We start from the raw sequence: 23,344 nt of genomic DNA, 5'->3' as shown, positions 1-23,344 counted from the left end.
GCTTCAAGCAGTGAGGGCAGGAAACACAGAACTGTGGGTACCCCTCAAAAGGCCTCATCCAGAGGGCCTCTTGGGGCCAGGGCTGGAACTGGTTCTTACCCTTTTCCTGGTGCCACGCTTGCCCCATCAGGACGGAGTTTGGCCTGGATGCATTTGGCTCTGGGGGTGATGTAATCCGTGCCATCCGAGAGCTCACCTACAAGAAGGGCAATACTCGCACAGGGGCTGCACTCCTCCATGTGTCCAACCATGTCTTCCTGCCTCAGCTGTCCCGACCCAGCATCCCCAAGGTGATCCCTATCCCTATCCTGCTCCCAAGGTGACCCCAAGGTAAGTGTCTGAGGCAGCCCTCACGTGGCTCCTGCCCCTGCCTCAGGTCTGCATCCTGATCACTGACGGGAAGTCCCAAGACCTGGTGGACACAGCTGCTCAGAGGCTGAAGGAGCAGGGTGTCAAGCTGTTCGTTGTGGGTGAGTCCTGGTGAGAGTCAGCTGGGCAGGACCCTTCGGAGGACATGTGGGCACTAGAATCCTAATTGGGTATGGCCTCAGGAATCAAGAACGCTGACTTTGAGGAGTTGAATCGAGTTGCTTCACAGCCAAGTAGTGATTTCTCCTTCTTCGTCAACGACTTTGGCATCCTGAGGACACTACTGCCCCTCATTTCCCGGAGAGTGTGCACAACTGCTGGGGGCGTGCCTGTGACCCTGCCTTGTGAGTTCCCACCCTACCCTGTGCCTGCCAGCCCCAGGCTGGGAGTGCTGGGTCTCTCATGTGCCCCTGACCCCCCTCCCGCCCTCCTACCTGATCACCTGACTCCCCGCCTGCAGCTGATGACTTGTCAGGCCCCCGGGATCTGGTGCTGTCTGAGCTGGGCAGTCAGTCCTTGAGAGTACAATGGACAGCAGCAAGTGGCTCAGTGACAGGCTACAGGGTCCACTACACCCCTCTGACAGGGCTGGGACAGCCACTGCCAAGCGAGCGGCAGGAGGTAAAGCTGCCAGGAGTGAGAGGTGGGTGGCCGGTACTGGGCTGGACAAGATGAGGTAGCCTGTGACCCCGGACAGGTGAACGTCCCAGCTGGTGAGACCAGCTTGTGGCTTCGAGGTCTCCGGCCGCTGACTGAGTACCAGGTGACCGTGGTTGCTCTCTACGCCAACAGCATTGGGGAGGCTGTGAGGGGGACTGCTCGGACCAGTGAGTGCCTTTGCCCAGCTCTGACCCTTCCACCTCCCCACCTGGCCCCATGCCCCTTGCCCACTCCCCACTGCTAATCCCTGCGGGCCTTTCCCCCAGCTGCCCTGGCAGGGCCAGAGTTGACCATTCAAAACACCACAGCCCATAGCCTCCTGGTGGCTTGGCAGAGTGTGCTAGGTGCCACTGGCTACCGTGTGACATGGCGTGCCCTCAGGGGTAAGTGGAAGGTGTGGGCTGACAGGCATCCCCACACTGCCAACAAGGCTGTAGAGCCCCAAGTCTGCAAGGCCCCTGGAACCGTCTGTGCCTCCCTGCAGGGGGTGCCACACAGCAGCAGGAGCTGGACCCTGGGCAGGGGTCAGTGTTGCTACGTGAGCTGGAGCCTGGCACAGACTATGAGGTGACTGTGAGCGCCATGTTTGGCCATACCGTAGGGCCTGTCACTTCCCTCACCACCCGCACTGGTGAGAAGCCTGGGTCTTTCTTCAGGCTGGGGTGGGCTGGCAAGGGAGGGTGGAGAGGCCACTCACGTCCCTGTGCCCTGGCAGACTCCTCTGTTGAGCAGACCTTGCGCCCTGTCATCCTGAGCCCCACAGCCATCCTCCTTTCCTGGAACTTGGTGCCTGAGGCCCATGGCTACCGGCTAGAGTGGCGCCGTGAGAGTGGTCAGTAGGGGGGTGGGCTGTGGTGAGGACCTGGGTGTGGCTTCAGCTGGCCTGATGCTGTCACTTTCCAGCCCTAGAGCCACCGCAGAAGGTGCTGCTGCCCGTGGACGTGACCCACTACCAGCTGGATGGGCTGCAGCCAGGCACTGAGTACCGCCTTACGCTCTACACTCTGTTGGAGGGCCGAGAGGTGGCCACACCTGCCACGGTCGTTCCCACTGGTGAGGGATCTGGGGGCTGGGCTGAGCTTCGGGGAAGTAGGGTGGCCCCAGGCTGCCTCTCATGCTGTGGCATCCAGCAGGGCCAGAGCAGCCCCCGGGCCCTGTGAGGGACCTGCAAGCAACTGAACTGCCCGGGCATCGAGTGAGAGTGTCCTGGAGCCCAGTCCCCAGTGCCACGGAGTACCGCGTCACTGTGCGCAGCACCCAGGGTGAGGGTGAGGTGGTCCGAGAACTCCCCGAACACTGAAGTTGCAGCCCCTGGGGTCTGAGTGCACCCTCTGCCTATCTCTTTCCAATGGGTCCCCACAGCCTCCTCCTCCCTGTGCCCTTGTCCATATCCACCTCCCAAGGTGACCCTGAACCCAGAACTGCCTCTGGCTCTGCCTGTCCCCTCCCCTATCCCAGCTGGTTGCTTCACCTAGCTCTGTCTCCACTCTTTGTCCATTGCTTTTTTTTTTTTTCTCGAGACAGGGTCTTGCTATGTAGCTCAGGCTGGACTTAAACTCACTATGTAGCCCAAGCTGACCTCCAACTTGCGGTGATCCTCCTGCCTTAGCCTCCCAAGTTCTGGGATTACAGGCGTGCATCACCATGCCTGGCTCTATGCATGGCTCTTGCCTTCCCTTCTCAACAGCCACAAACTCTGTCACCTGCCCTTCTGTTACCCTAGCCGTGAACACTGTTGACACTATCTCCACATCTTGTGTCAGCCCACACTGACCTCTGTGTTATCGTGTATCAGTGTCTGTCCATGCCTGGTTGACTCGAATCACTCGTCCACTGCTCCTGTCATCCTGTATGTTCCTGTTTGCTGATCTTTGTCATCCAGGGTCCCCATTCAGCACTGGCTCCTTTTACCCCATGTCCTCATCTCTCATTTATCTTTTTCATCTTTGTCTCATCTCTCTGGCCCCCACCACACTGCAAGCATCCTGAGGTCACCTCTTAGCCTGTATCCCTGTCCACCACTGGCTGCCATCATGCCACATCCCTGTCTCTGGTGATCCTGCCTGCCAATGCCACCTTCTGTCTTAGGGGTTGAGCGGACCCTGGTGCTTCCTGGGAGCCAGACAGCCTTCGACTTGGATGACGTCCGAGCAGGGCTTAGCTATACTGTGCGGGTGTCTGCTCGCATGGGCCCTCGGGAGGGTGGCACCAGCATCCTCACTGTCCGCCGAGGTGAGCGCTGAAGGAGGCTTGTGGGGACAGCTGCTTGACTCACTCCTGCCCTGGTCTTGATCCTTGGCTTCTGTCTGTCTTTAACCCTTAGAATCAGAAGCTCCCCTTGCTGTCCCAGTACTTCAAGTCATGCTGTCAGATGCAACCAGAATAAGGGTGACCTGGAGCCCCGTTCCCGGAGCCAGTGGATTTCGGATTAGCTGGAGGACAGGCAGTGGTCAGTGTAGGGTGTGTGGGAGGATTGCTGAGGGAAGCAATCAAAGTGTGGGGACTGAGGGGATAGACAGGAGCCATGCCACCATTTTCCTGTGACCCTAGGTCCTGAGTCCAGCCAGACATTGCCTCCAGACTCTGCTGCCACAGACATCCTGGGGCTGCAGCCTGGAACCTCCTACCAGGTGGCTGTGTCGGCACTTCGAGGGAGAGAAGAAGGCCCCCCTGGAATCATCACAGCGCAAACTGGTCAGGGCCTGACCCTTGCCCTTGGTCCTCTCAGACTCCATGTCCCTCCCTCAAGTCCTTCTCCCCAGAACTTGTCTCCCCTTCACATCCCCACTGCCTCCCCCTCAGGGCTCCTGCTTCCCTCTTCAGACTCCAGTGCCTCCCCTTTAGCCTTCCTTCTTCACCCTTCCCTGCCTTTCCTTTAAGATCCCTATTGTCTTTGCCCTCTGATTTCATCGACTCATCCCTCAGAACCCCCTTTTTTCCGAACCCAGATCTCCTCTTAGACTTACACTTTCTCTTTGCCAGACCTTCACTACCTCCTCATGCTTTCATCAGACCACCCCCTTCCCTCTTAGACCTGTTACCTCAGATTCCTCTTGCCAGCCACACAGATTTCCACTATCCCTTCTGTCAGAACCCCCACTTCTTCCTGTCTGCTCTCAGAGCAGACACCCATAGGCTTCTGCTGTCAGATGACACTACCACCTTCTCCTTGGACCCTGCTCTGATCCCGTCAGACTCCTCATGGCCTCATGGCCTCATGGCCTCTCTCCTCAGACCCTCTGGGCCCTGTGAGGGCAGTCCATGTGACTCAGGCTGGGAGCTCTTCTGTCACCATTGCTTGGACCAGGGTTCCTGGCGCCACAGGATACAGAGTTTCCTGGCACTCAGAACATGGTGGGACCAGGGGTCTGGAAGGGACAGGTCTGGTTGGAATGGGGGCTGGAGTTTCTTGGGGTCTGGGTAAGACATTGAGGGGCAGAGTCTGGCTAGTCTTGGAGCTGTATCTATCCCTGCTCCCAGTTCCAGAGAAATCCCAGTTGGTTGCTGGGGAGGCCACGGTGGCTGACCTAGAAGGGCTGGAGCCAGACACTGAATACACTGTGAATGTGAGGGCCCATGCATCTGGTGTTCAGGGAGCTCCTGCCTCTGTGGTTGTGAGGACTGGTGAGTGGATCCTGGCCAGCTGCTAGCCACACCTCCTTGGCTGACCCCTGCATGCCCCACTGTGTATTCCTGACTCCTCCAGTTGCCCAGTTCTTTACTGCTCAGTGAGCACCATGCCTTGGTGAATCACCCCCTATTGGCTGAGTTTCCACCCAGGTGACCTCATGGCTGCCCCACACTGCCCACTCTGAAACACTGACCTCCTTCTTCTCAAGCTGTCTGCACGAACCGCACCTAACCTTCACAAGTTCCCTGCACTAACCATGCCTGCACTGCCACCCTCTTCTCTGCCAGATACCCAGTTGCCCCCGGCCCCTCATCTCCCCTCTGTCCTTAGCCCCTGAGCCGGTGGGCAGTGTGTCAAAGCTGCAGATCCTCAATGCTTCCAGTGATGTTTTGCGGGTGACCTGGGTTGGAGTCCCTGGAGCTACAGCCTACAGACTGGCTTGGGGCCGGAGTGAAGGTCTGGCTCCCTGACTGTACCCTTGCCCTTCTTGGCTGGGGGCTGCCCCTCTGGTGAGCCACCCCACCCCTGAAAGCTGACACTTTGATTGCCTGGCCAGGTGGCCCTACCAGACACCAGATACTCCCAGGGAATACTGACTCTGCAGAGATACGGGGTCTGGAAGGTGGAATCAGCTACTCAGTGGGAGTGACTGCTCTAGTTGGGGACCGAGAGGGCATGCCTGTCTCCATTGTCGTCACTACACGTAGGCTAAATGGGGCTCAGATGGGTAGGGAGGGATTGGGCAGGATTTTGGAAAAGGGACCAAGAATTGAGGGTGAGCTTGTGGGGCAAGGTCTGGGAAGAGAAAGGAGGAAGTCTGGGATGGTCAGAAGGGGTGGCCAGGGAGGTGCATGTGTGGGGTCATGTGGGCCGCAGATTCCCGTGCTCTCTCCAGCACCTGCGGCTCCCAGCACCCTGGAGACCCTTCGTGTGGTGCAGCGTGGGGAGCATTCGATGAGGCTGCACTGGGAACCGGTGTCTGGAGCACGTGGCTTCAGGCTGCGCTGGCGATCTGAAAGTGAGCAGTGTCCTAGTGGAAGGTTCAGGGTGGGGGAGGGTGGGGGAGGGTGGGCAGGGTCAGCCCAGCCTTATCCTGGGAACTCAGACAGTAGGTGGTTGTGGCGTCACTGAGGTCATGGAGAATGGATGGGAAGGGGCAGTGGTTAGTCACCTAGAATGAGGGAGATCAGTCAGGAAGGGACCCAGGTGGCAGTCAGTGAGGGCAGCGGGGATCGGTGAGGTGCGCAACCCATCAAGGCTGCAGTAGTGTCTTCCCACCTGCTTCTGGCCCTCACCCTCATCTTGCCCTAGGTGGTCAGGAACAGTCCCAGGTCCTGGGACCTGAGTCTAGCAGCTACCACCTGGATGGGCTGGAGCCAGGCACACGGTACCACGTGTGGCTGAGTGTCCTGGGGCCAGCTGGGGAAGGGCCGCCCCAGGAGGTCACTGCATACACTGGTGAGTGCAGTTGTCCCACCTGCCTCAAAGTACTCTTCCCCCGCTGATGACCCACCCTGATTTCCTGCACCCCAGACTCAAGTGAATCCTGACCCCCCAATTCTGTGACTCTGAGGTGGTCCCAGCGTGATCTCACATGATGAACCCACCCTAGGATCTCAGCTCTCCCTCCTCTGGCTTCTCAGGACATGGCCTCTGATGCCTGATCTTTGATTCCTCTTTCAGAGTCTCCTCATGTTCCAAGCACTGAACTACGTGTGGTAGACACCTCAATTGACTCAGTAACTCTGGCCTGGACTCCAGTATCTGGGGCATCCAACTACATCCTGTCCTGGTGGCCACTCAGAGGCACTAGCCAGGGTGAGGAGGAGCCAGGGTTGGGGTGGGCTGGCAACTGGGACTCTGTGTAGGGCCTCTTGTTTAACCAAATCCTGTTCTCCACAGATGTGCCTGGGGCCCCACAGACACTTCCAGGGATCTTGAGCTCCCAGAGGGTGACTGGGCTACAGCCAGGGGTCTCCTATGTCTTCTCTCTGACACCTGTCCAGGAGGGTGTTCGGAGTCCTGAGGCCTCTATCACACAGAGCCCAGGTACGGAGGGCTCAGTGGGAGAAGCCTAGGCAGTGGATGGATGGACTGACCAGGAGTAACTTGGCTACTTCCTGCAGTGTGTCCTCATGGCCTGGTGGATGTGGTCTTCCTGCTGCACACCACGCAAGATAATGCTCACCGTGCAGAGGCTATGAGGCGGGTCCTGGAGCGCCTGGTGTCTGCACTTGGGCTTCTTGGGCCGCAGGCCGCCCAGGTTTGGCCTAGGGGCAGCCAGACCCTACCTCCCCTTACCCCTCCACACCCCAGGTGCTATACCAGCCCTTGTCTCGACCCCACCATAGGTCAGGCATTCTCCCAGCTCTCCTCCAAGCTGTAGATCATCTTGCCTCTCCTATCATCATTGCTGACCCCTGATAAACAGTTCTGGTTTAGTTACAACTTCCACCATTTCTCTCTTTCTCCAGCCCCTATGCACCCTGGTCCCTGCTGTCATGCCCCCAGTGCTCTGTGTTTCCCCCACCCCAGGTTGGCCTGCTGTCATACAGTCACCGGCCCTCTCAACTGTTCCCACTGAATAGTTCCCATGACCTTAGCATCATCTTGCAGAAGATCCGTAGCATCTCCTATGTGGACCCAAGTGGAAACAATCTGGGTGAGAACTGCAGTGGGTGTGGACTCAGGGGGCTTCCCCATGAGGAGCTTGGTATCCCAGGGACATGACATGTCCTTCTTCTCAGGTGCGGCTGTGATTGTAGCTCATAGACAGCTCTTGGGACCTCATGCTCCTGGGCGCCGTCAGCAAGTGCCAGGGGTGATGGTTCTGCTGGTGGATGAGCCACTGAGAGGTGACATATCCAGCCCTATCCGAGAGGCCCAGGCTGATGGTGAGGAGTAGGGCCAATGGGGCTGGGGCCTGGGAGTAGGAGTGGGCCAGGTGGGGTTGTCATGCAGACTACTGACCCCTCCTTAGGGCTCAAGGTGATAATGGTGGGCTTGGCTGGAGCTGATGCAGAGCAGCTTCGTCACTTGGTGCCGGGCACAGACCCTCTCCAGAATTTCTTTGCTGTGGACGATGGCCTGAGCCTGGACTGGGCAGTCAGTGACCTGGCAGTGGCCCTGTGTCAGACAGCCATGGCCACTCAGGTTTGGAAGCAGCCTCTGGGGGGCTAAGTAGTGTGGAGAAGAGGGAACCTGGGGGTTCCTAGCTGCACTGTTCCTAGCCTCAAAGAGACCTTGTGTCCACAGCCCCAGCCGGGACCTTGCTCCATCCATTGTCCAAAGGTGAGTGTCTGGAGCATAGGGTGCATGGGCAAGGTTACCCTGCCTAGCCGCTGCACCCTCACTGGACCTGTCTTTCCTTAGGGCCAGAAGGGGGAGCCTGGAGTGACGGTGAGTGGTCCTGTGGGGGTGCAGAGTGGACTGGTATCAATAGGGCAAGGCAGTTGTTGGAAGCATGATACTCATAGATCTCCTTCCCAGGGCCTGGAAGGACGAGCTGGGCCCCCTGGTGCCCCTGGCCTCCCGGTGAGTGCCTTCCTGTGCCTGGCCCTACCCTGACTGGCTTACTGCTTCCTTACCTGCTCTGCTCTCTCAGGGTAGGACTGGTACTCCTGGCCCCCAGGGCCCCCCTGGAAATACTGTTGCAAAGGGAGAGAGGGTAAGTGAGAAGACCATCATGCTTTGCCTGGGGTGATCCATCTAGTGCTCCCAGGATTTAGGAGGAGGAAGCAGAGCCAGAACCATAGGGTATTCCTAGAAGCCTGGGCAGAGATTATAAGCCATACCAGAGACCTGGGGGAGGCTCTGAAGTGGAGATGCCACAAGGCCCAGGAGATCTCTTGGAGAGCATGGGTGGCAGCTCTAGGTCCCAGGGGCAGGAGGGCCCTCTGTCACCACTGCTGTGTGCCTGGAATTGAGATCCATTCAGCTTGGAGGGGCCACTTTACCCCACTGCTCTATCTGACAACACATGGGCCTGGGATGGGAGCTCCTGGTTGATGGGGTGGGCTCTATCAGACAATCAGATCACTGGGGTGAGGTTCCTTTCCTGCTCTGACCTCTTTGCCTCCTTAGGGCTTCCCTGGAGTGGATGGGCCTCCAGGCCTCCCTGGCCACCCTGGAACTCCTGGAACCCCTGGTCTGAAGGTGAGCAAGCCTTGTGAGTCATGGTGGGACATTTGCTTGAGTGGGTGGGATGCTTCTGACTCTGTCCTCCATTTACAGGGCTCCCCAGGATTGCCTGGCCCTCCTGGGGAACTGGTGGGTACTTTCCCTTCTTCACCATCCTAATATCTTCCCAGGGTTTTTTCTACAATGTGGGGAGCCCAGGGCAGGATGGTGTGGGTCTGTGGGAGCCTACTCTGAGACTCACCTGATCCTGAGTGCCTCCCTCTGCTCTGCTTTGTCCTCAGGGAGAGCGAGGGCCTCGAGGCCCGAAGGGGGAGCCGGTAGGTGAAGGGGAAATGGGGCCAGACCCTAGGCAGGGCCTGAGGTGTGGTGAGGACTGCTGGGGCACCTTGGGATCTCTCGCCCTGAAGCCTGTAATGTCGCTCTCTGCCCCTGCAGGGGGAGCCTGGGCACGTCACTGGAGACTGGCGACCAGGGCTTCCTGGGAGAAAAGGGGACCCTGGACCTTCGGTAAGTGCCAGGGTATATGGGGCAGGTGATGTCTGCTGGGACACCAATGGAGGCGTGAGATCAAGGGGGTTGTACCTTATACTTTGTCTCCTCCATCAGGGTCCTCCTGGACCTCGTGGCCCTTTGGGCGACCCAGGACCCCGTGGTCCCCCAGGGCTTCCTGGCACAACTGTGAAGGTAACAGCATAATCCCATATGGGTCTCAACCTCCATATGACTCAGAGACCTGGTGACCCCACTGGGACCCGCACAGCCCCTACTCTGCTCTTTAGACCCTGACCCCTTTCCTGCCTCCTCAGTTCCCCTGGAATCCTTACAATCCAATTTGACCCCATGAGCCTCATCCATCATGCATCTTGGGGCAGGGGGTATGTCCAGGGTCATGGGATCACTCTCTGTCTTCCAGGGTGACAAAGGTGATCGTGGGGAACGGGTAAGTGAGGGACAAGAAATGCAGGGGGTGACTTGGAGTGATTGCCCTGGCCATGCCCTGACCTTCTGTTCTCTTCCAGGGTCCTCCTGGACCAGGTATTGGTGGCACTGCCTCTGGGGAGCCTGGGTTGCCGGTGAGGAACCAAGGGAAACTGCTCAGGGGGATGGGTAGGGTCGGAGGGGTCTACTGGGGTAGCATTAGGGTGCTGGGCTTCATAGCTCCTAGCTCTCATGTTCCCTCCCTTTCTTCTAGGGTCTTCCTGGAAACCCTGGACCCCCAGGCCCAGTTGGCCCCTCTGGAGAGAAAGGGGAAAAGGTAGGACACTCACTTCTTGGTGTCCCAGTTCTAGAGTAGGGTGCTGGGGTGGGGCAGACATCCCCTGGATCTTCCCACCTTTTCCTTCAGGGTGACTGCGAAGATGGAGCTCCGGGCCTCCCAGGACGACCTGGTCCCCCGGGTGAGCCGGTAAGTTAGAGGCCAGGGTTCTGAATGTGGTGGGCATAGTTCCAGCCCCCACCCTCAACCGTCAACCTCACCTTATCCATATGCCTCTGAACTCTCCAATTCATCCCTTCCAGGGTCTTCGGGGACCTCCTGGAATCACTGGCCCCAAAGTGAGTGCCAGTTGGGGGATCAGATATGAGGGGTGATATTCTGGAATTCCCATGATATTAGAGGAGGCTGGCAGATGAGGAGATAAAGGTTTGCCCGGGTCAGAGGCTGTGGTTTCAGATGAGTGCAGCTGGAATTTGAGACACCTGTTTGGGGTTCACTGGCTAAGGCCTCTCTCCTATCCTCTCTCTCCTCAGGGTGATCGGGGACTGACAGGGTCCCCTGGTGAGACTGGAGCAAAAGTAAGTCGGGTTCAGGGGCTCTCAGGGACCAGGAGGATGTGGGGCCACACTTCACTCTGACCTCTTCCGTCTTGTCAGGGTGAACGGGGACTCCCTGGCCCAGTGGGACCCCAGGTAAGCCCACTGACCTCCACACCAGTGCCAGCTGCCAGTGGGCTGTGTCCATTCCTGGCTCTAACATTTTGCCTTTGATGCCCACTGATCCTTCCCCTCCACCCATCCTCATATGATCGATCCTGCTGATTAGGCTTCGGTCCTCAACCCAGGCACCCAGCTTTCACCGTCTGACCCTGCTGAACTGATGTGATCTCTGCCCTCCTGCTGAGTCTGACTGGTGCCATTGTAAATCCCAGTCCTCACTGCCTCTGTCCAGCTTCCCCCATCCCTACCCCCTATTTGCCCAGTTCCCCCAGCCACCTTGGAGTGGCACTTGTTCTTCTCTTCCCCAGGGGCCGCCTGGGCTTGCTGGACATCCTGGAGCCAGGGGTCCTGAAGTGAGTCTGTGACTGGCAGGGCCAGGAGTGGGGCTTTTGTATCCTCCCCACCTTGCCTCCTAGGCTCACACTTTCTCCGAATACAGGGGCCCCCAGGACCTGCTGGCCGCCGAGGAGAGAAGGTGGGAGACATACTGCTTGGCAGTAGGGATGTGGCAAGTGGGATGCTGGGACCTGGGGTTCCTACGTGGGTCTCTAACTTGTTCCTGCCCCTGTCCTCTTTCCACAGGGAGAGCCTGGTCGCCCTGGGGACCCTGTGGTGGTGGTGAGTGAAGGGAAGTTGGGGCCCTGAGCCCAGCAGAGCCCTATAAACCACGGCTCTCGGCAGAGACCCCACAGCCCTGGGACTCTGGGTAGGCTCAGAGCTCTGTGACTCTATGCTGTAACCTGCTCCAGACTCCTGGCTGTGATCTTCTGTCCCTATGACCGCCACTAAGTCACAGGCTTTGGGTTAGCCCATCTCCTGTAACCCTAACCCCAACTCAGTGGCGACTCTGGGACCTCTGAGCAGGGCTGAGTTCTGTGGCTTCCTGCTTTATAACTCTGCTGTCCCAGTCAAGCCTTGGTCCTCTGACCCTCAGATGGGGCCAAGCTGGGTCTGTCCTGTTTGTTTTCAGACACCCGCTGGTGCTGGAGCCAAAGGAGAGAAGGTACGAGTGGTGAGAGGTTGTTACAGGGTGAGGTCAAGGCTTCAGGGCTGTTGCTGGGCCTACCTGAGTATCACAGGAATTGCAGTGTGATTTTTTCCTTGTGGTTGTACCTGGAGCTGGGCACCAGCACTGATGGTTTTTGTCACCCTCAGGGAGATGTGGGGCTCCCTGGGCCCAGAGGAGCTGCTGGAGTCCAAGGGGAACCAGTGAGTGAAGGGAAGGTGTTTAGGGGGTTGGGCCTGTGAAAGCTTCACCCCCAGCTTCTGATCCTTCCACCTACAGGGCCTACCTGGGTTGGCTGTTCCTGGAGATCCTGGCTCCAAGGGAGACCCTGGAGATCGGGTGAGTAAATGTGGGGATGAGGGTCGAGACAGGAGGAAAAGTGGTATCTGGGAGCCATGACTAAGTCCCATTCCCCTTTTAACCCCTTTAGGGTCCCATTGGCCTCACTGGCAGAGCAGGACCCCCAGTGAGTATCTGTAACCTTGGGTGACTTCAAGGTTCCAGGGGTTACCTCCTCTCAAAAGCTACATATATTCTGTGTCACCTCATTCTTGTCTCCCTCAAAGGGCAACTCAGGGCCTCCTGGAGAAAAAGGAGACCCAGGGCGACCTGGCCCTCCTGGACCTGTTGGCCCCCGAGGACGAGATGTAAGAGTTGGGGGAGTCGTGGAAGATGAGGGAGTAGGGGGTGTGGCCAGCATCACTGGGGGATCTTGGGACCAGGGCTGAGTCTCATGTCTCACAGGGTGAAGTTGGAGAGAAGGGTGACGAGGGTCTCCCGGTAAGACTTCTCCCCTACTGTGGTTTCTGATCCTTTTCCCCTGAACTGTGGTCCCCATGGCCTGGGCCTCCACCAGGTCATCCAGTCTGTCCTCTGCCTCTGTCCGGCTGGTGCCCAGGCCCTTGGCCTGAATTCCCTTAGGGGGTTAGACCTAACTCACCTGCACAAAGTGACTATTCTGTCTATCACCAGGGTGACCCAGGTTTGCCTGGGAAAGTGGGTGAGCGTGGCCCTCGGGTAAGTGTGGGCAGGAAGAAGGGAGGTGATGGGAAAGCTGTAGGCATGGAGGTGACAGAAGTGCGGAGGGAGTGAGGGGTGGAGGGAGACCCTGAAGGGAGGCGTGGGCTGATGGAAAACTCTGGCATGGATTTGGGGGCAAACAGAGGGCAGTCTGTGTGCTCATGAGAAAGCTACAGAATGCTAGGAGGGTCTGTCTCAGACCAGCTGCTCTTCTCAGGGGGTACCTGGATCCCGGGGGCCTGTGGGTGAGAAAGGAGATCCGGGAGACCCTGGAGAGGATGGCCGCAATGTGAGTCCCAACCTCAGTCCCTTTCTCCTGAGCTCAACCAACCTCAACTCCCCAGCCATCTAATTCCCACCCCTGCCCCTGCCCCCTAACTCTGCCATGCTCCCCTCACAATCCTCCCTTCCTGTGACCCTTTCACCACAACCCTCAAAGGCCACCAGGACCCCACGAATCCCCATGTACTTCTAAAGAGCACCCAAACTGCTCCCTGCCTTGAGTGATCCTGACTCCTCGCTTTCTGCAGGGAAGCCCTGGACTGTCAGGACCTAAGGGTGACCGTGGGGAGCCGGTGAGTGGGGCTGGCCTGGGCTCAGGTGGTAGGAGATTTCCCTAGTGCTGCTGTCAGTGCTGGTCAGCATCTGCACAAGGGGCCATCCCAGGCCTGGCCTACCTTCTGAGAGCTGGCATTGGGGTGCTGCATGGAATTTGGGGGCACAGTTGAGGCTGAGGCTAACCTGACCAGGCCCTGGGACCTTAGGGCTCCTGTTGACCATGATCATTTCCTTTCCTAGGGGCCCCCAGGACCCGCTGGACGACTGGTAAGTGTTGGACTGTCATCTCCTCACCTGCCTCTGTTGATACCACACTATCCCTTCACCCTTTCCACGCCAGTAGCCCCTCACACCTCCAGTGATCCTTATAGCCCCTCACTGACCCATCTCCCCTCACCAACCCATCCCCATCGCTGAAGCTTTCTTCTTCTGGTTGTTCCCCCGCAGGCGGACACGGGACTTGGAGTCAGAGAGAAGGTACTACTGGGACCTGAAGGTGGAATAATGAATTCCAGGCTAGGAAGGACCCAATGTCCTTCACAATAGATCCTGCCTGAAGCATCCCTCATGGCTTGAGGGTTGTTTTTTTGTTTTTGTTTTTGTTTTTTTGGTACCGGGAATCGAACTCGGGTCTCTGCACTTGGGAGGCAGGCAGTAGAACCACTGAGCTAAATCCCTAGCCCAGAGGGTTGTTTTTGTAGCAAGCCTGTCTCTGCCACAGGGAGAGCCTGGTGAGCGTGGACAGGAGGGTCCTCGAGGACCCAAGGGTGACCCTGGCCTGCCTGGAGCCTCTGGGGAGAGAGTAAGTTGGTTGGCCCTGTGGGGGAAGAGGGCCTGAGAAAACTTGCTCTTACTCTGCCTCCCTCTTCCTCAGGGCACCGATGGGCTTCGAGGGCCCCCAGGCCCACAGGTGAGTGCTGCCCTGTGCCCCCTCAGCCTAAGTCCCCATCTTGCCCTCACCTCCTGTCTGACCCTCTTCCCTTCAGGGGGACCCAGGTGTCCGAGGCCCAGCAGGAGAAAAGGTGAGATGCTATAATTTTGGGATGTGGGCTTGGCTCCTAAACCCAGCTCAGCCTTCAAAGCCTCTTACTGCTCTGTTTTCCTCAGGGTGACCGGGGCCCCCCTGGGCTGGATGGCCGGAGCGGGCTGGATGGCAAACCAGGAGCTCCTGGCCCCGCTGGGCAGCCTGTGAGTTGTAGTAGTTACTGCTTATCACTCCCTTCCTGTAGCCCTCAGAGGAGGGCTTGAGATTTCAGCCTCATCTTGGTCTTGAGCTCCAGGGCCAGGTATGCTGTCTGTCTGCTCCCAGAACCTGGCCTGGGAGGGACATGCTGCTGCCACATTGGTCTTGGGTCATTAGGAACTAGTGCCCTCTCAGTGGTGGAGCCCCTGACCCCATAAACCTGACTTTGAGTCTTTCCTCAGGGTGCTGTTGGCAAAGCTGGGGAACCAGGGAGAGACGTAAGTGAGGAGAACACTGAGCAGAGGGTGGCTGAGGGGTCCTGTAAACTCCAGCCAAGTCATCATGGTCATAGCATCTGTGAGAGCAGGACAGTTTGTCCTGCTTTGATTTTGATAGGGGCCTCAGGCCCTGGCTGGCTGGTTTTTGTAGAGTCCTTCTGTCTAAAGTTCTTTGTCTTAGGGATCATAAGAGACCCCCCAAGTTCTACAGGTTTTCCCTTAGGCATCTCAGTAGGGGTCCCCCTAACCCCTGGGGTCTGAGCCTCAGGGGATCCTAATGGGACCTCTCAATCCTGGGGGTCTCTACCATGGAGGAGGATCTTTGAGGGTATGGGGTATGTCCCAAGAGATGTCTCTGGGCCTTCTCAGTCTTAGCAAAGACTTTTTCCAGGGGCTTCCAGGCCTTCGAGGAGAGCATGGTCCCCCTGGCCCCTCTGGGCCCCCTGGAGCACTGGTGAGTCCAGGGTTCATGCTGCCTTCTGCCTGCTTCCTACCCTCCACTGAGAGGTGACACCTGACTAATGACCTATTCCCACAGGGAAAGCCAGGCGAGGATGGCACACCTGGCCTGAATGGGAAAAATGTGAGTAAGTCCAGGGCAGCCATGGTGAGACCTGGTGAAAAATGCCGCCATACACACGGCCTAGCGCAGACAACACATGAAGCGTATGCATTAACACCTGCAAACTCAGCCCACACGTGTGAATACATCCCAAGTGTGCACACAGGCAGCCTTGCAGACACACAGCAGATGTGACCTTGGGCCTAGATGGGCTGACCCATGCTAAGATAACCATGAGCACAGGCGTAGACCCACAGGCACAGGTGGGGAAGTACAGACATGCTGGCGTGTGGCCACATTCAGTGACATTCAGGGAACACATGTTGACACATAGACACTTCCCTGAGATGTGTGCTAAGACACAGATCCAGGACTGCACGTGGACCCATGTTGAGACATGATGAGACACACGTCTGTGGCAATGCTATGTGACACACTTAGAGACATGCTGACAGATGCATTTTTATCAGCAGTCACCCACGTACATATTCCCATACACACTGAAGCATACAGGACCTGCAGACAGATTCCAAAGCACACACTTCTCAAGGCACCAGAGACCTGGGTGTACAGGTATAAGCCCTTGCCCATATGCAGTCATGGGTCAAGATATGCAGACAGATATGCAGAGCCACCTTCCACAATACACAGACCAAAGGCACACGTGCTGACACATGGATATGCACACCTCCAGACACATGGGCACTCACCAGCCCAGAGATGCCTGGACATGGAGTTACATCTAGAAGCCAGAGACAAGAGGACATATGCAGGGGCATGCAGAGGTGAGCAGGCCCATCTAGGCATGCCCCCAGACAGGTAACAGCTCACTCAATTGGGCACATACCACACTCTTAAGATATGCAGAGCTATGGAATCAGGCATAGACATTTGGTCATAGTCATCTGAAATCTGCTGAGACAGTTTCTTGAAGCCAAGCACTGATGACTGTGTAATCTAATATGAGTCTTCTATTCCCAGGGACAACCTGGTGACCCTGGAGAAGCTGGAAGAAAGGTAAAGCCCCTCCCCTGGGCCTGCTCTGGCCTTGGATTGGGCCATGTCTGAAAAACTCTTCTTTTCCTTAGGGGGAGAAGGGAGAGTCAGGTGCCCCAGGGAGAGAAGTGAGTGTCGAATCTTCCTTATCCTCTGACCCCTGACCCCAACTTTGTGAGACATGGTGCCACTCTTTTCTGGGGTTTGAGGGCTGATACTGGCTTCATCCTCTACAGGGTCACGATGGCCCCAAGGGTGAGCGTGGAGCTCCTGGGAGCCCTGGACTCCAGGGCCCTCCAGGTCTTCCAGGACAAGTTGGTCCTCCTGGCCAGGTAAGTGTCCAGAGCAGTTTGGGACTTGGCTGTGATGTTTCCTGAGTCCCCTCCTGGACTGCCATGGTCCTATGTGACTCCTCTGTGTTCTGTCATAATTCAGGGTTTTCCTGGTGTCCCAGGAAGCATGGGTCCCAAGGTTAGTGCGTGTGCTGGGTAGGGGATATAGCGTGGGGCTGGCCAGGGTGGGAGACATTTTCTCCACCTAATCATTCTTTGCTCTCAGGGTGACCGTGGTGAGACTGGATCCAAAGGGCAGCAGGTGAGACCCCCACCTTTTTTACCTGTCCAGGTAGCCATAGCATCCACATGTGCATATATACCCCTCAAGCTGGGTCCTAGCATCCTGCCTCCTAATCTCTCTAGGGCCTCCCTGGAGAGCGTGGTCCCAGAGGAGAACCTGGGAGTGCGGTGGTGAGCTGGCCTAGGACTTGGCCCTTCTACTTTTTTGCATGCCCATGGGGACCCCCTCTCTACCACCTTCTCCTTCCCAGGAGGCTCCTCGGGACTGCTGTGCTCAGTCCCTGCCTCACGGGGGTTCCTGTAGCCTACACTGAAGGGAACTGGGACAATGGGACATGCCAGGGAGGGACTCCGGGATGGCTTCCAACCAGTCCTCAACAAAGGGCTAAAGAGGTGTGGGCAGGAGGGTATGGAGGCTCTTCCTGGGGGTAGGTGGGCCAGGAATCAGGGGCTTCCCCTCAGTGGGTAGCCCTTGACCAGTCTTTTGTCCCCAGAATGTGGAGAAGGTGCTGGAAACTGCTGGCATCAAGGTAGGTCATTTAGGGCTGGGCAGGAACAGGTAAGGGAACCATGAGGGGATGTAGTGCCTATGGGCCCAGAGGGTGGGTGTGGCAGTTATGGTCCCTGCCCTGTGACTCCTTGCTATACCTCAGGCCTCTGTCCTACGGGAGATCGTGGAGACCTGGGATGAAAGTTCTGGCAGCCTGCTACCTGTGCCAGACCGGCATCGAGTCTCCAAGGGGGACCCAGGCGAGCAGGGTCCCCCAGGCAAAGAGGTGTGCGGTGGCTGTGAAGTGGGCATGGCCAGTGGAGGGCACAGGCACATAGCCACCAGCATTCACTCTTCTGCTTCCCTAGGGCCCCATCGGCTTTCCTGGAGAACGTGGGCTGAAGGGAGATCGTGGAGACCCTGGACCCCAGGGGCCTCCTGGTCTGGCCCTTGGGGAGAGGGGCCCCCCTGGACCTCCTGGCCTTGCTGGGGAGCCTGGGAAGCCTGGCATTCCTGGACTCCCAGGCCAGGCTGGGGCTGTGGGAGAGGCAGGGAGGCCAGGAGAGAGGGTGAGCCTGGGGCTGGCTGGGTGGGCCTGGGAAATGGGGTCAGGGCTTGGACTGCCCTGTGAACATCCCCGCTCCCTCTGATGTTTGCATTTCAGGGAGAGCGTGGCGAGAAAGGAGAACGTGGAGAACAGGTGAGCTGAGTGGGCTGTATAAAACGGGGCTGCTTGGAGGCTGTGCTGGTGCAGCCACACCCTTTTCTTCTTTTCTACAGGGCAGAGATGGCTTTCCTGGCCTCCCTGGGCCTCCCGGCCCTCCTGGTCCCAAGGTGATCACCCCAGCCCTACAGAGGCCTACTGTGACGGATGACCCAGAGGGTACCTGTGTTGTCTCTGACCCACAGCCTTCTGGGATCCTGTGGACTAGGATGACCCCTTCGTGTCTCCATAACAGACTCACCTCTCCCCCATGGCCTTGTGCTTGTAGGTGGCCATCGACGAGCCAGGTCCTGGACTTGCTAGAGAACAAGGACCCCCTGGATTCAAGGGTGCTAAGGTCAGTGTAGATTAGCCCAGGGGCTCCCCCTGGCGTGAGATCCAGGCCTGACTGGACATCTTGCCCCTACAGGGTGAGCCAGGCAAAGATGGTGACCAAGGCCTGAAAGGAGACAGGGTGAGGCCTCCCACCCCACCATGATCCCCCTCCTGTATGGAACACAGCAGGGGTGGTGAATGTATGTCCATGAGCATAGGGCAGGGATTGGAGACTCAGAATGACTGCTTGCAGGGTGTGCCAGGCGTCAAAGGAGACCGAGGAGAGCCTGGACAGAGGGGTCTTGATGGCAGCCCGGTGAGTCCTTGGCCCAGAGGCCTCATATGTGCAGGAATGTGGAACTCACGTTTGTCCTACATGCGGGGCTGGGGCAGTGTGGCCTTAGACTTATTCTTTCCAGGGTCTGCTGGGAGAACGTGGTGTGGCTGGGCCTGAGGGGAAGCCGGTGAGTGGCAGCAAGAAGAGCCAGCCCAGTTCTGGGGCCTCTGCTGCATGGTGTGTGTGTGTGTGTGTGTGTGTGTGTATGTGCACACGTGTGTTCCTAGAAAGTAGGGGCCGTGCCTTTGAGCACAGGCGCATGGGCTCAGGTGCATGATGCCTGTAGAGGCGCACTGTTTGTGGTGTCTGTGTGTGCATGTATGCATGGGCCCATGTGTGCTAGTCCTGAGGGGCAGCCCTTGGTACATGGTGATCGGGACCTGGGGGTGGGGTGTGGACGTGGGCACCAGAAGGTGAGAACAGCTTGAGTGAGGCCCAGACTGAGACTCATCAGCTCCTTCCCTGTGCAGGGTTTACAGGGTCCCAGGGGAGCCCCTGGCCCAGTGGTGAGTACCCTCACTTCTGCTCCCACCCTGGGTCCAACTCCTATGAGCAGGACTGCCTCACTTCCTGGTGGGGTGGGGCTGGCACCCTTCATCAGACTCTCCCTAACAGGGTGGCCATGGAGACCCTGGACCACCTGGTGCTCCGGTAAGTGACAGGGGAACACTGCCTGGTGGTGGTATGGAGGGATAGGATAGGCATCGGTCACTGCTGATGAGCTGGGACACATTTCTGTGAATCTGAGTCCACACAGACTATGCTGACCCCTGTCCCTGCTTTGACACTCTTCTCTAGGGTCTCACTGGCCCTGTGGGACCCCAGGGACCTTCTGGCCTGAAGGTGAGTTAGACCTGTGGGGTATGTGGATGGAGGAGGGGATGAGCCCTGTTTATACCCAGAGCAATGTCTGCCAACCTCTTGGGAGGTCATTGCCTGCAATGGGGCTGAGCACCAGGAGCCCCTCTACATGGGCTCAGCTCCTGAGGTTTCTGAGTCCTTTGCAGGGGGAGCCTGGAGAGACTGGACCCCCAGGACGGGTGAGTGGCCCAGGTCACAGTGGAGGTTCAAAGGGAGATGGCAGGATGGGCACTCCTCTGAACATATTCTTTCTCCAGGGTCTGCCTGGACCTGCAGGACCCATGGGACTTCCTGGCCCCCCTGGCCCTTCAGGCCTTGTGGTAAGTCACTGTGGCTGCGGCAGAGGCACTGCGACTCTACCCCAGGGCTCCATGGTCTCCTGTGTCCTGTCTCCTTTCCCTGTGTCACTCTCATATCTGTTCCTCCTCAGGGTCCACAGGGGGCGCCAGGGCTGCCTGGACAAGTGGTGAGTCCTGGAGGTTAGGGGCTGGGCTCCAGGGGCCAAGGGACGTCTAGCAAGTCCTGACTGAGCTCTTCCCTTTCAGGGGGAAACTGGGAAGCCTGGAGCCCCGGGTCGTGATGGTACCAATGGGAAGGATGGAGACAGAGGAGGCCCTGGTGTGCCAGTACGTGTTGTGGGGGGAGCCCGGGCAGGCCTTTTGTGCGGTCCTGTGGCAGGTGTATGCCTGGATAGGAGGAGTGGGGTGGCAGGGACAGGATAGGGTGGAGGCTCTGACCTCCTCATGCTGCTCTGCTGCAGGGGCCACCAGGTCTGCCGGGCCTTGTCGGACCTAAAGGAGAAGCTGGACCCATGGGACCTCCTGGACAGGTGACCTTTGATGCTGACCTCCACCTGCTCCACCAGCTCCTCTGCTTTATCCCAAACCTTAGTTTCCAAATCTCACCCGAGTTGGCAGGGTGGGAGCAGGGAGGAGTGGCCAGGCCCTCACTCAGCATTCCTTACAGGTGGTGATCGGGCCTCCTGGAACAAAGGGAGAAAAGGTAAATAAGTGGGAGCCTGGGAGGAGGCATGAGGGTAGAGGAATCCCAACAACCCCTCTCCCTCATCAGGGAGCCCCAGGAGACCTTGCTGGAGACCTGGTGGGTGAGCCGGTGAGTGTAGTACCTCCAACAGCAGGGGACCTTTGGCTCATGCTTTACCAACCTTCATTACCCCCAACATCCTTAATATGTCCACATTTGACCCCTGGCCTCATGCCACCCTCCTGGAGTCTCATCTCTCCGTGTGATATCTCTGTTGCCTCCTGACCCTTTTGACTACAGGGCCCTAAAGGTGACCGAGGACTGCCAGGGCCGCGGGGAGAGAAGGTGAGTGGGACTGGCCTCCTGGCCTGAGCGTTGGGCAGAGAGCGGTAAGGCCGGAGCTCCTCACAGTCCTTTCTGTGCAGGGTGAAGCTGGCCGTACAGGGGAGCCTGGAGACCCTGGAGAAGATGTGAGTCTGGGGTCTCGGCAGGTCCATGCTTTAGTTTGAGGAGTGTGACTGTGGAGGTCATTCTTGGGGCGCTTTGGACCACATGGGGGGGTTCACATTCTCTTGACTTCCACCCTCTGAGGGCCTGGGATCCCAGTGTGGCTTCTGTGTGCCTATCTTCCTGTTCTTCCCTGCATCTGAGCCCAAACATATGTGTTTCTATCTGCTCTCTCAGGCCTCTCCTTGGTCATGTGTTTATAATTTCCTGGCTTCTTGCTTCCATCTGTGCAAATAGACATCTGTGGTCACATCTGAGCTCTCTGGGTGTGGACAGGACAGAATTCCCATCTGAGCTCCACATCTGTGGCCCTGCCTGTCTGTGGTCCTGCATGAGTTCCACATGCCTGTAATCATGGCTGGCTGCCCATGGACCTGTGGTCACATCTGAGCTTCCCTCAGCCTATGCCCTTACAAGCCCAGAATCACGTCTGGGCTCCCATGAGCCTGTCCTTGGTCACATGTCTGAGTTCCTATTGGTTCATGGCCAAGTCTAAGCTTAGTGTTCATATTCCTACCTTCTCAAATGCTATTTACTTTTTTTTTTTTTTAAGGGTCAAAAAGGAGTTCCTGGACTCAAAGGTCACAAGGTATGTTTATGTGGAAGGGTCTCTGCTGGGGATCATGGTCCGGAGACTCTTTGAACCTAATGTAACGCCTCTTTCCCTCAAAGGGTGACCCAGGAGTTGGGGTCCAAGGCCCCCCTGGGCCAACTGGTTCTCCAGGTATGAAGGTAAGTCAACATCCCACCACCAGCCCTGGGCAGCAGTTGGGTGGTTCTTAGAGGTGGGAGAAGAAGGAATTCTGGGGCTAATCTTGGGAAGGGATCCTACAATGACCTCTCCTCCCTTTGCCATCTCTATTTCAGGGAGACACAGGTCCCCCTGGCTCCCCTGGTGCTCCTGGAACTGTCGGGCTCCCTGGTCAGACAGGCCCTCGTGGAGAGATGGGCCAGCCAGGCCCTGGTGGAGAGCGGGTGAGGGGGTAGAAACAGCATGTGTGGACTTGGTGACTTCAAGATCTCAGAATCTGGTAGTGGGTGAGGAGGAGGGGAACTTGGGGACTCCAAGTCTTGGGGGAAAGAGGAGGAAGAAGGACCCAAGTCACTCTTGCCTCTCTTGAACCATTTTCCTGTAGGGTTTGGCAGGACTCCCAGGGAGAGAAGGTGCCCCAGGCCCCTCGGGGCCACCTGGACCACTGGGGTCACCGGTGAGTAGAAGTGCCCCCATGCTCCAGTCTCTCCATGGAAGGACGTGTGATGAGAACTAGGCCCCACTGCTACACTGTGTGTGTGTGGGCTTCAAGGACCACAGTACTCTCACCTCATTCTGACCCACAGGGAGTGCCTGGAGCCTCTGGACTCAAAGGAGACAAGGTTGGTGCAGTGCTGCTGGCGTTCTTTGTGCCCTGTCACCCCTCCTCCCCTGACCTCCCATGACCTTCTTTTTCCCTCTGATTCCCCTCACCCATCCCTGATGTCCTGCTGATCTCCAGGGAGACCCCGGAGTGGGACTGCCTGGGCCCCGAGGAGAGCGTGGGGAGCCAGGTGTCCGGGTATGTACGGCTTCTCCCACGCCAGGGAGCCATGGCCCTGATCCTTTCAGCACAGGTCTTGCCTCAGATTTCCAACCTCTGAGTCAATGGACCTAATGTAACTATCCAGGGTGAAGATGGCCACCCTGGCCAGGAGGGACCTCGAGGACTCATGGTAGGTCACTTTGAGGAAAGTGCCAGTGATGGCTCAGTGCCCTTAGGACACTGCATTCTGCTGGCCCCTTGGTCCTTTCCATTTCCCTTAGTCCCCCTCTGTCTTCCTCTGTCTCCCCCCCTCCCCCGCCACTGCTCCTTACTAATGCCCCCAAATTCCTGTAGCGCAGTCATTTTCTCTCACACAGGGGCCCCCAGGCAGCCGGGGGGACCAAGGGAAAAAGGTAAAAATGTGGGGAAAACAATGAGTGGGGGTGGAGGTGGGTCTTTAGGACTGGGGGCTCTCTAGCTTGGGTGGAACTCAACATTCTTCCACCCAATAGGGTGACGCTGGAACCGCAGGGCTAAAAGGTGACAAGGTGAGTGTGGGCATGGGGTAGGGAAGGAGCAGGGGACTGGGTTGCTCCTGACTCCTTTGACTGCTCCCTGTCTCCTCAGGGTGACTCAGCTGTGATTGAAGGACCTCCAGGACCACGGGGTGCCAAGGGGGACATGGTGAGGGGTCTG

General features: G+C 57.8%; 1 protein-coding gene across 7 annotated transcripts in view; it reads left to right on the top strand.

The window, feature by feature from the left end:
• The window catches only part of Col7a1 (collagen type VII alpha 1 chain), a 30,511-nt gene that overhangs the window by 1,574 nt on the left and 5,593 nt on the right, over positions 1-23,344 (top strand). Inside the window, exons 4-102 of one of the 7 annotated variants that reach the window (XM_021257265.2) lie at positions 131-290; positions 377-470; positions 552-713; positions 830-990; positions 1,067-1,196; positions 1,296-1,412; positions 1,514-1,660; positions 1,745-1,861; positions 1,933-2,082; positions 2,163-2,297; positions 3,118-3,261; positions 3,353-3,478; positions 3,580-3,723; positions 4,264-4,383; positions 4,510-4,653; positions 4,991-5,116; positions 5,217-5,363; positions 5,556-5,678; positions 5,972-6,118; positions 6,344-6,478; positions 6,563-6,709; positions 6,787-6,923; positions 7,196-7,322; positions 7,408-7,554; positions 7,641-7,813; positions 7,916-7,951; positions 8,033-8,059; positions 8,150-8,194; positions 8,265-8,327; positions 8,744-8,815; positions 8,894-8,929; positions 9,082-9,117; positions 9,236-9,307; positions 9,407-9,484; positions 9,714-9,740; positions 9,820-9,873; positions 9,993-10,055; positions 10,146-10,205; positions 10,319-10,354; positions 10,550-10,594; positions 10,673-10,708; positions 11,044-11,088; positions 11,175-11,210; positions 11,318-11,353; positions 11,706-11,738; positions 11,891-11,944; positions 12,021-12,080; positions 12,172-12,207; positions 12,308-12,388; positions 12,486-12,521; positions 12,714-12,758; positions 12,979-13,050; positions 13,292-13,336; positions 13,560-13,586; positions 13,767-13,796; positions 14,041-14,121; positions 14,194-14,229; positions 14,306-14,341; positions 14,427-14,507; positions 14,745-14,780; positions 15,172-15,234; positions 15,319-15,363; positions 16,324-16,359; positions 16,431-16,466; positions 16,575-16,670; positions 16,774-16,809; positions 16,897-16,932; positions 17,037-17,084; positions 17,408-17,443; positions 17,567-17,689; positions 17,772-17,972; positions 18,068-18,103; positions 18,184-18,237; positions 18,396-18,464; positions 18,537-18,581; positions 18,696-18,758; positions 18,862-18,906; positions 19,250-19,285; positions 19,395-19,430; positions 19,578-19,622; positions 19,787-19,819; positions 19,898-19,960; positions 20,071-20,106; positions 20,186-20,266; positions 20,401-20,469; positions 20,607-20,642; positions 20,712-20,753; positions 20,925-20,969; positions 21,050-21,094; positions 21,685-21,720; positions 21,804-21,863; positions 21,999-22,106; positions 22,268-22,339; positions 22,470-22,505; positions 22,625-22,684; positions 22,794-22,838; positions 23,026-23,061; positions 23,161-23,196; positions 23,276-23,332. In XM_021257265.2, coding sequence (XP_021112924.1) covers positions 131-290; positions 377-470; positions 552-713; positions 830-990; positions 1,067-1,196; positions 1,296-1,412; positions 1,514-1,660; positions 1,745-1,861; positions 1,933-2,082; positions 2,163-2,297; positions 3,118-3,261; positions 3,353-3,478; positions 3,580-3,723; positions 4,264-4,383; positions 4,510-4,653; positions 4,991-5,116; positions 5,217-5,363; positions 5,556-5,678; positions 5,972-6,118; positions 6,344-6,478; positions 6,563-6,709; positions 6,787-6,923; positions 7,196-7,322; positions 7,408-7,554; positions 7,641-7,813; positions 7,916-7,951; positions 8,033-8,059; positions 8,150-8,194; positions 8,265-8,327; positions 8,744-8,815; positions 8,894-8,929; positions 9,082-9,117; positions 9,236-9,307; positions 9,407-9,484; positions 9,714-9,740; positions 9,820-9,873; positions 9,993-10,055; positions 10,146-10,205; positions 10,319-10,354; positions 10,550-10,594; positions 10,673-10,708; positions 11,044-11,088; positions 11,175-11,210; positions 11,318-11,353; positions 11,706-11,738; positions 11,891-11,944; positions 12,021-12,080; positions 12,172-12,207; positions 12,308-12,388; positions 12,486-12,521; positions 12,714-12,758; positions 12,979-13,050; positions 13,292-13,336; positions 13,560-13,586; positions 13,767-13,796; positions 14,041-14,121; positions 14,194-14,229; positions 14,306-14,341; positions 14,427-14,507; positions 14,745-14,780; positions 15,172-15,234; positions 15,319-15,363; positions 16,324-16,359; positions 16,431-16,466; positions 16,575-16,670; positions 16,774-16,809; positions 16,897-16,932; positions 17,037-17,084; positions 17,408-17,443; positions 17,567-17,689; positions 17,772-17,972; positions 18,068-18,103; positions 18,184-18,237; positions 18,396-18,464; positions 18,537-18,581; positions 18,696-18,758; positions 18,862-18,906; positions 19,250-19,285; positions 19,395-19,430; positions 19,578-19,622; positions 19,787-19,819; positions 19,898-19,960; positions 20,071-20,106; positions 20,186-20,266; positions 20,401-20,469; positions 20,607-20,642; positions 20,712-20,753; positions 20,925-20,969; positions 21,050-21,094; positions 21,685-21,720; positions 21,804-21,863; positions 21,999-22,106; positions 22,268-22,339; positions 22,470-22,505; positions 22,625-22,684; positions 22,794-22,838; positions 23,026-23,061; positions 23,161-23,196; positions 23,276-23,332 — 7,333 coding nt within the window. Of the gene's footprint in view, positions 1-130; positions 291-376; positions 471-551; positions 714-829; positions 991-1,066; positions 1,197-1,295; positions 1,413-1,513; positions 1,661-1,744; positions 1,862-1,932; positions 2,083-2,159; positions 2,298-3,117; positions 3,262-3,352; positions 3,479-3,579; positions 3,724-4,263; positions 4,384-4,509; positions 4,654-4,990; positions 5,117-5,216; positions 5,364-5,555; positions 5,679-5,971; positions 6,119-6,343; positions 6,479-6,562; positions 6,710-6,786; positions 6,924-7,195; positions 7,323-7,407; positions 7,555-7,640; positions 7,814-7,915; positions 7,952-8,032; positions 8,060-8,149; positions 8,195-8,264; positions 8,328-8,743; positions 8,816-8,893; positions 8,930-9,081; positions 9,118-9,235; positions 9,308-9,406; positions 9,485-9,713; positions 9,741-9,819; positions 9,874-9,992; positions 10,056-10,145; positions 10,206-10,318; positions 10,355-10,549; positions 10,595-10,672; positions 10,709-11,043; positions 11,089-11,174; positions 11,211-11,317; positions 11,354-11,705; positions 11,739-11,890; positions 11,945-12,020; positions 12,081-12,171; positions 12,208-12,307; positions 12,389-12,485; positions 12,522-12,713; positions 12,759-12,978; positions 13,051-13,291; positions 13,337-13,559; positions 13,587-13,766; positions 13,797-14,040; positions 14,122-14,193; positions 14,230-14,305; positions 14,342-14,426; positions 14,508-14,744; positions 14,781-15,171; positions 15,235-15,318; positions 15,364-16,323; positions 16,360-16,430; positions 16,467-16,574; positions 16,671-16,773; positions 16,810-16,896; positions 16,933-17,036; positions 17,085-17,407; positions 17,444-17,566; positions 17,690-17,771; positions 17,973-18,067; positions 18,104-18,183; positions 18,238-18,395; positions 18,465-18,536; positions 18,582-18,695; positions 18,759-18,861; positions 18,907-19,249; positions 19,286-19,394; positions 19,431-19,577; positions 19,623-19,786; positions 19,820-19,897; positions 19,961-20,070; positions 20,107-20,185; positions 20,267-20,400; positions 20,470-20,606; positions 20,643-20,711; positions 20,754-20,924; positions 20,970-21,049; positions 21,095-21,684; positions 21,721-21,803; positions 21,864-21,998; positions 22,107-22,267; positions 22,340-22,469; positions 22,506-22,624; positions 22,685-22,793; positions 22,839-23,025; positions 23,062-23,160; positions 23,197-23,275; positions 23,339-23,344 lie in introns of those variants that run through there. The other 6 variants (XM_021257219.2, XM_004833954.3, XM_021257294.2 and 3 more) reach the window with 6 other exon arrangements.

Source organism: Heterocephalus glaber, unplaced genomic scaffold, assembly GCF_053883595.1.
Source record: "Heterocephalus glaber isolate CG9 unplaced genomic scaffold, H.glaber_assembly_v1.0 deba00001504, whole genome shotgun sequence".
Classification (NCBI taxonomy): Eukaryota; Metazoa; Chordata; class Mammalia; order Rodentia; family Bathyergidae; genus Heterocephalus; species Heterocephalus glaber.
Note: the sequence above shows the minus strand (reverse complement) of the source record. Positions and strands in the feature narration are given on the sequence as shown.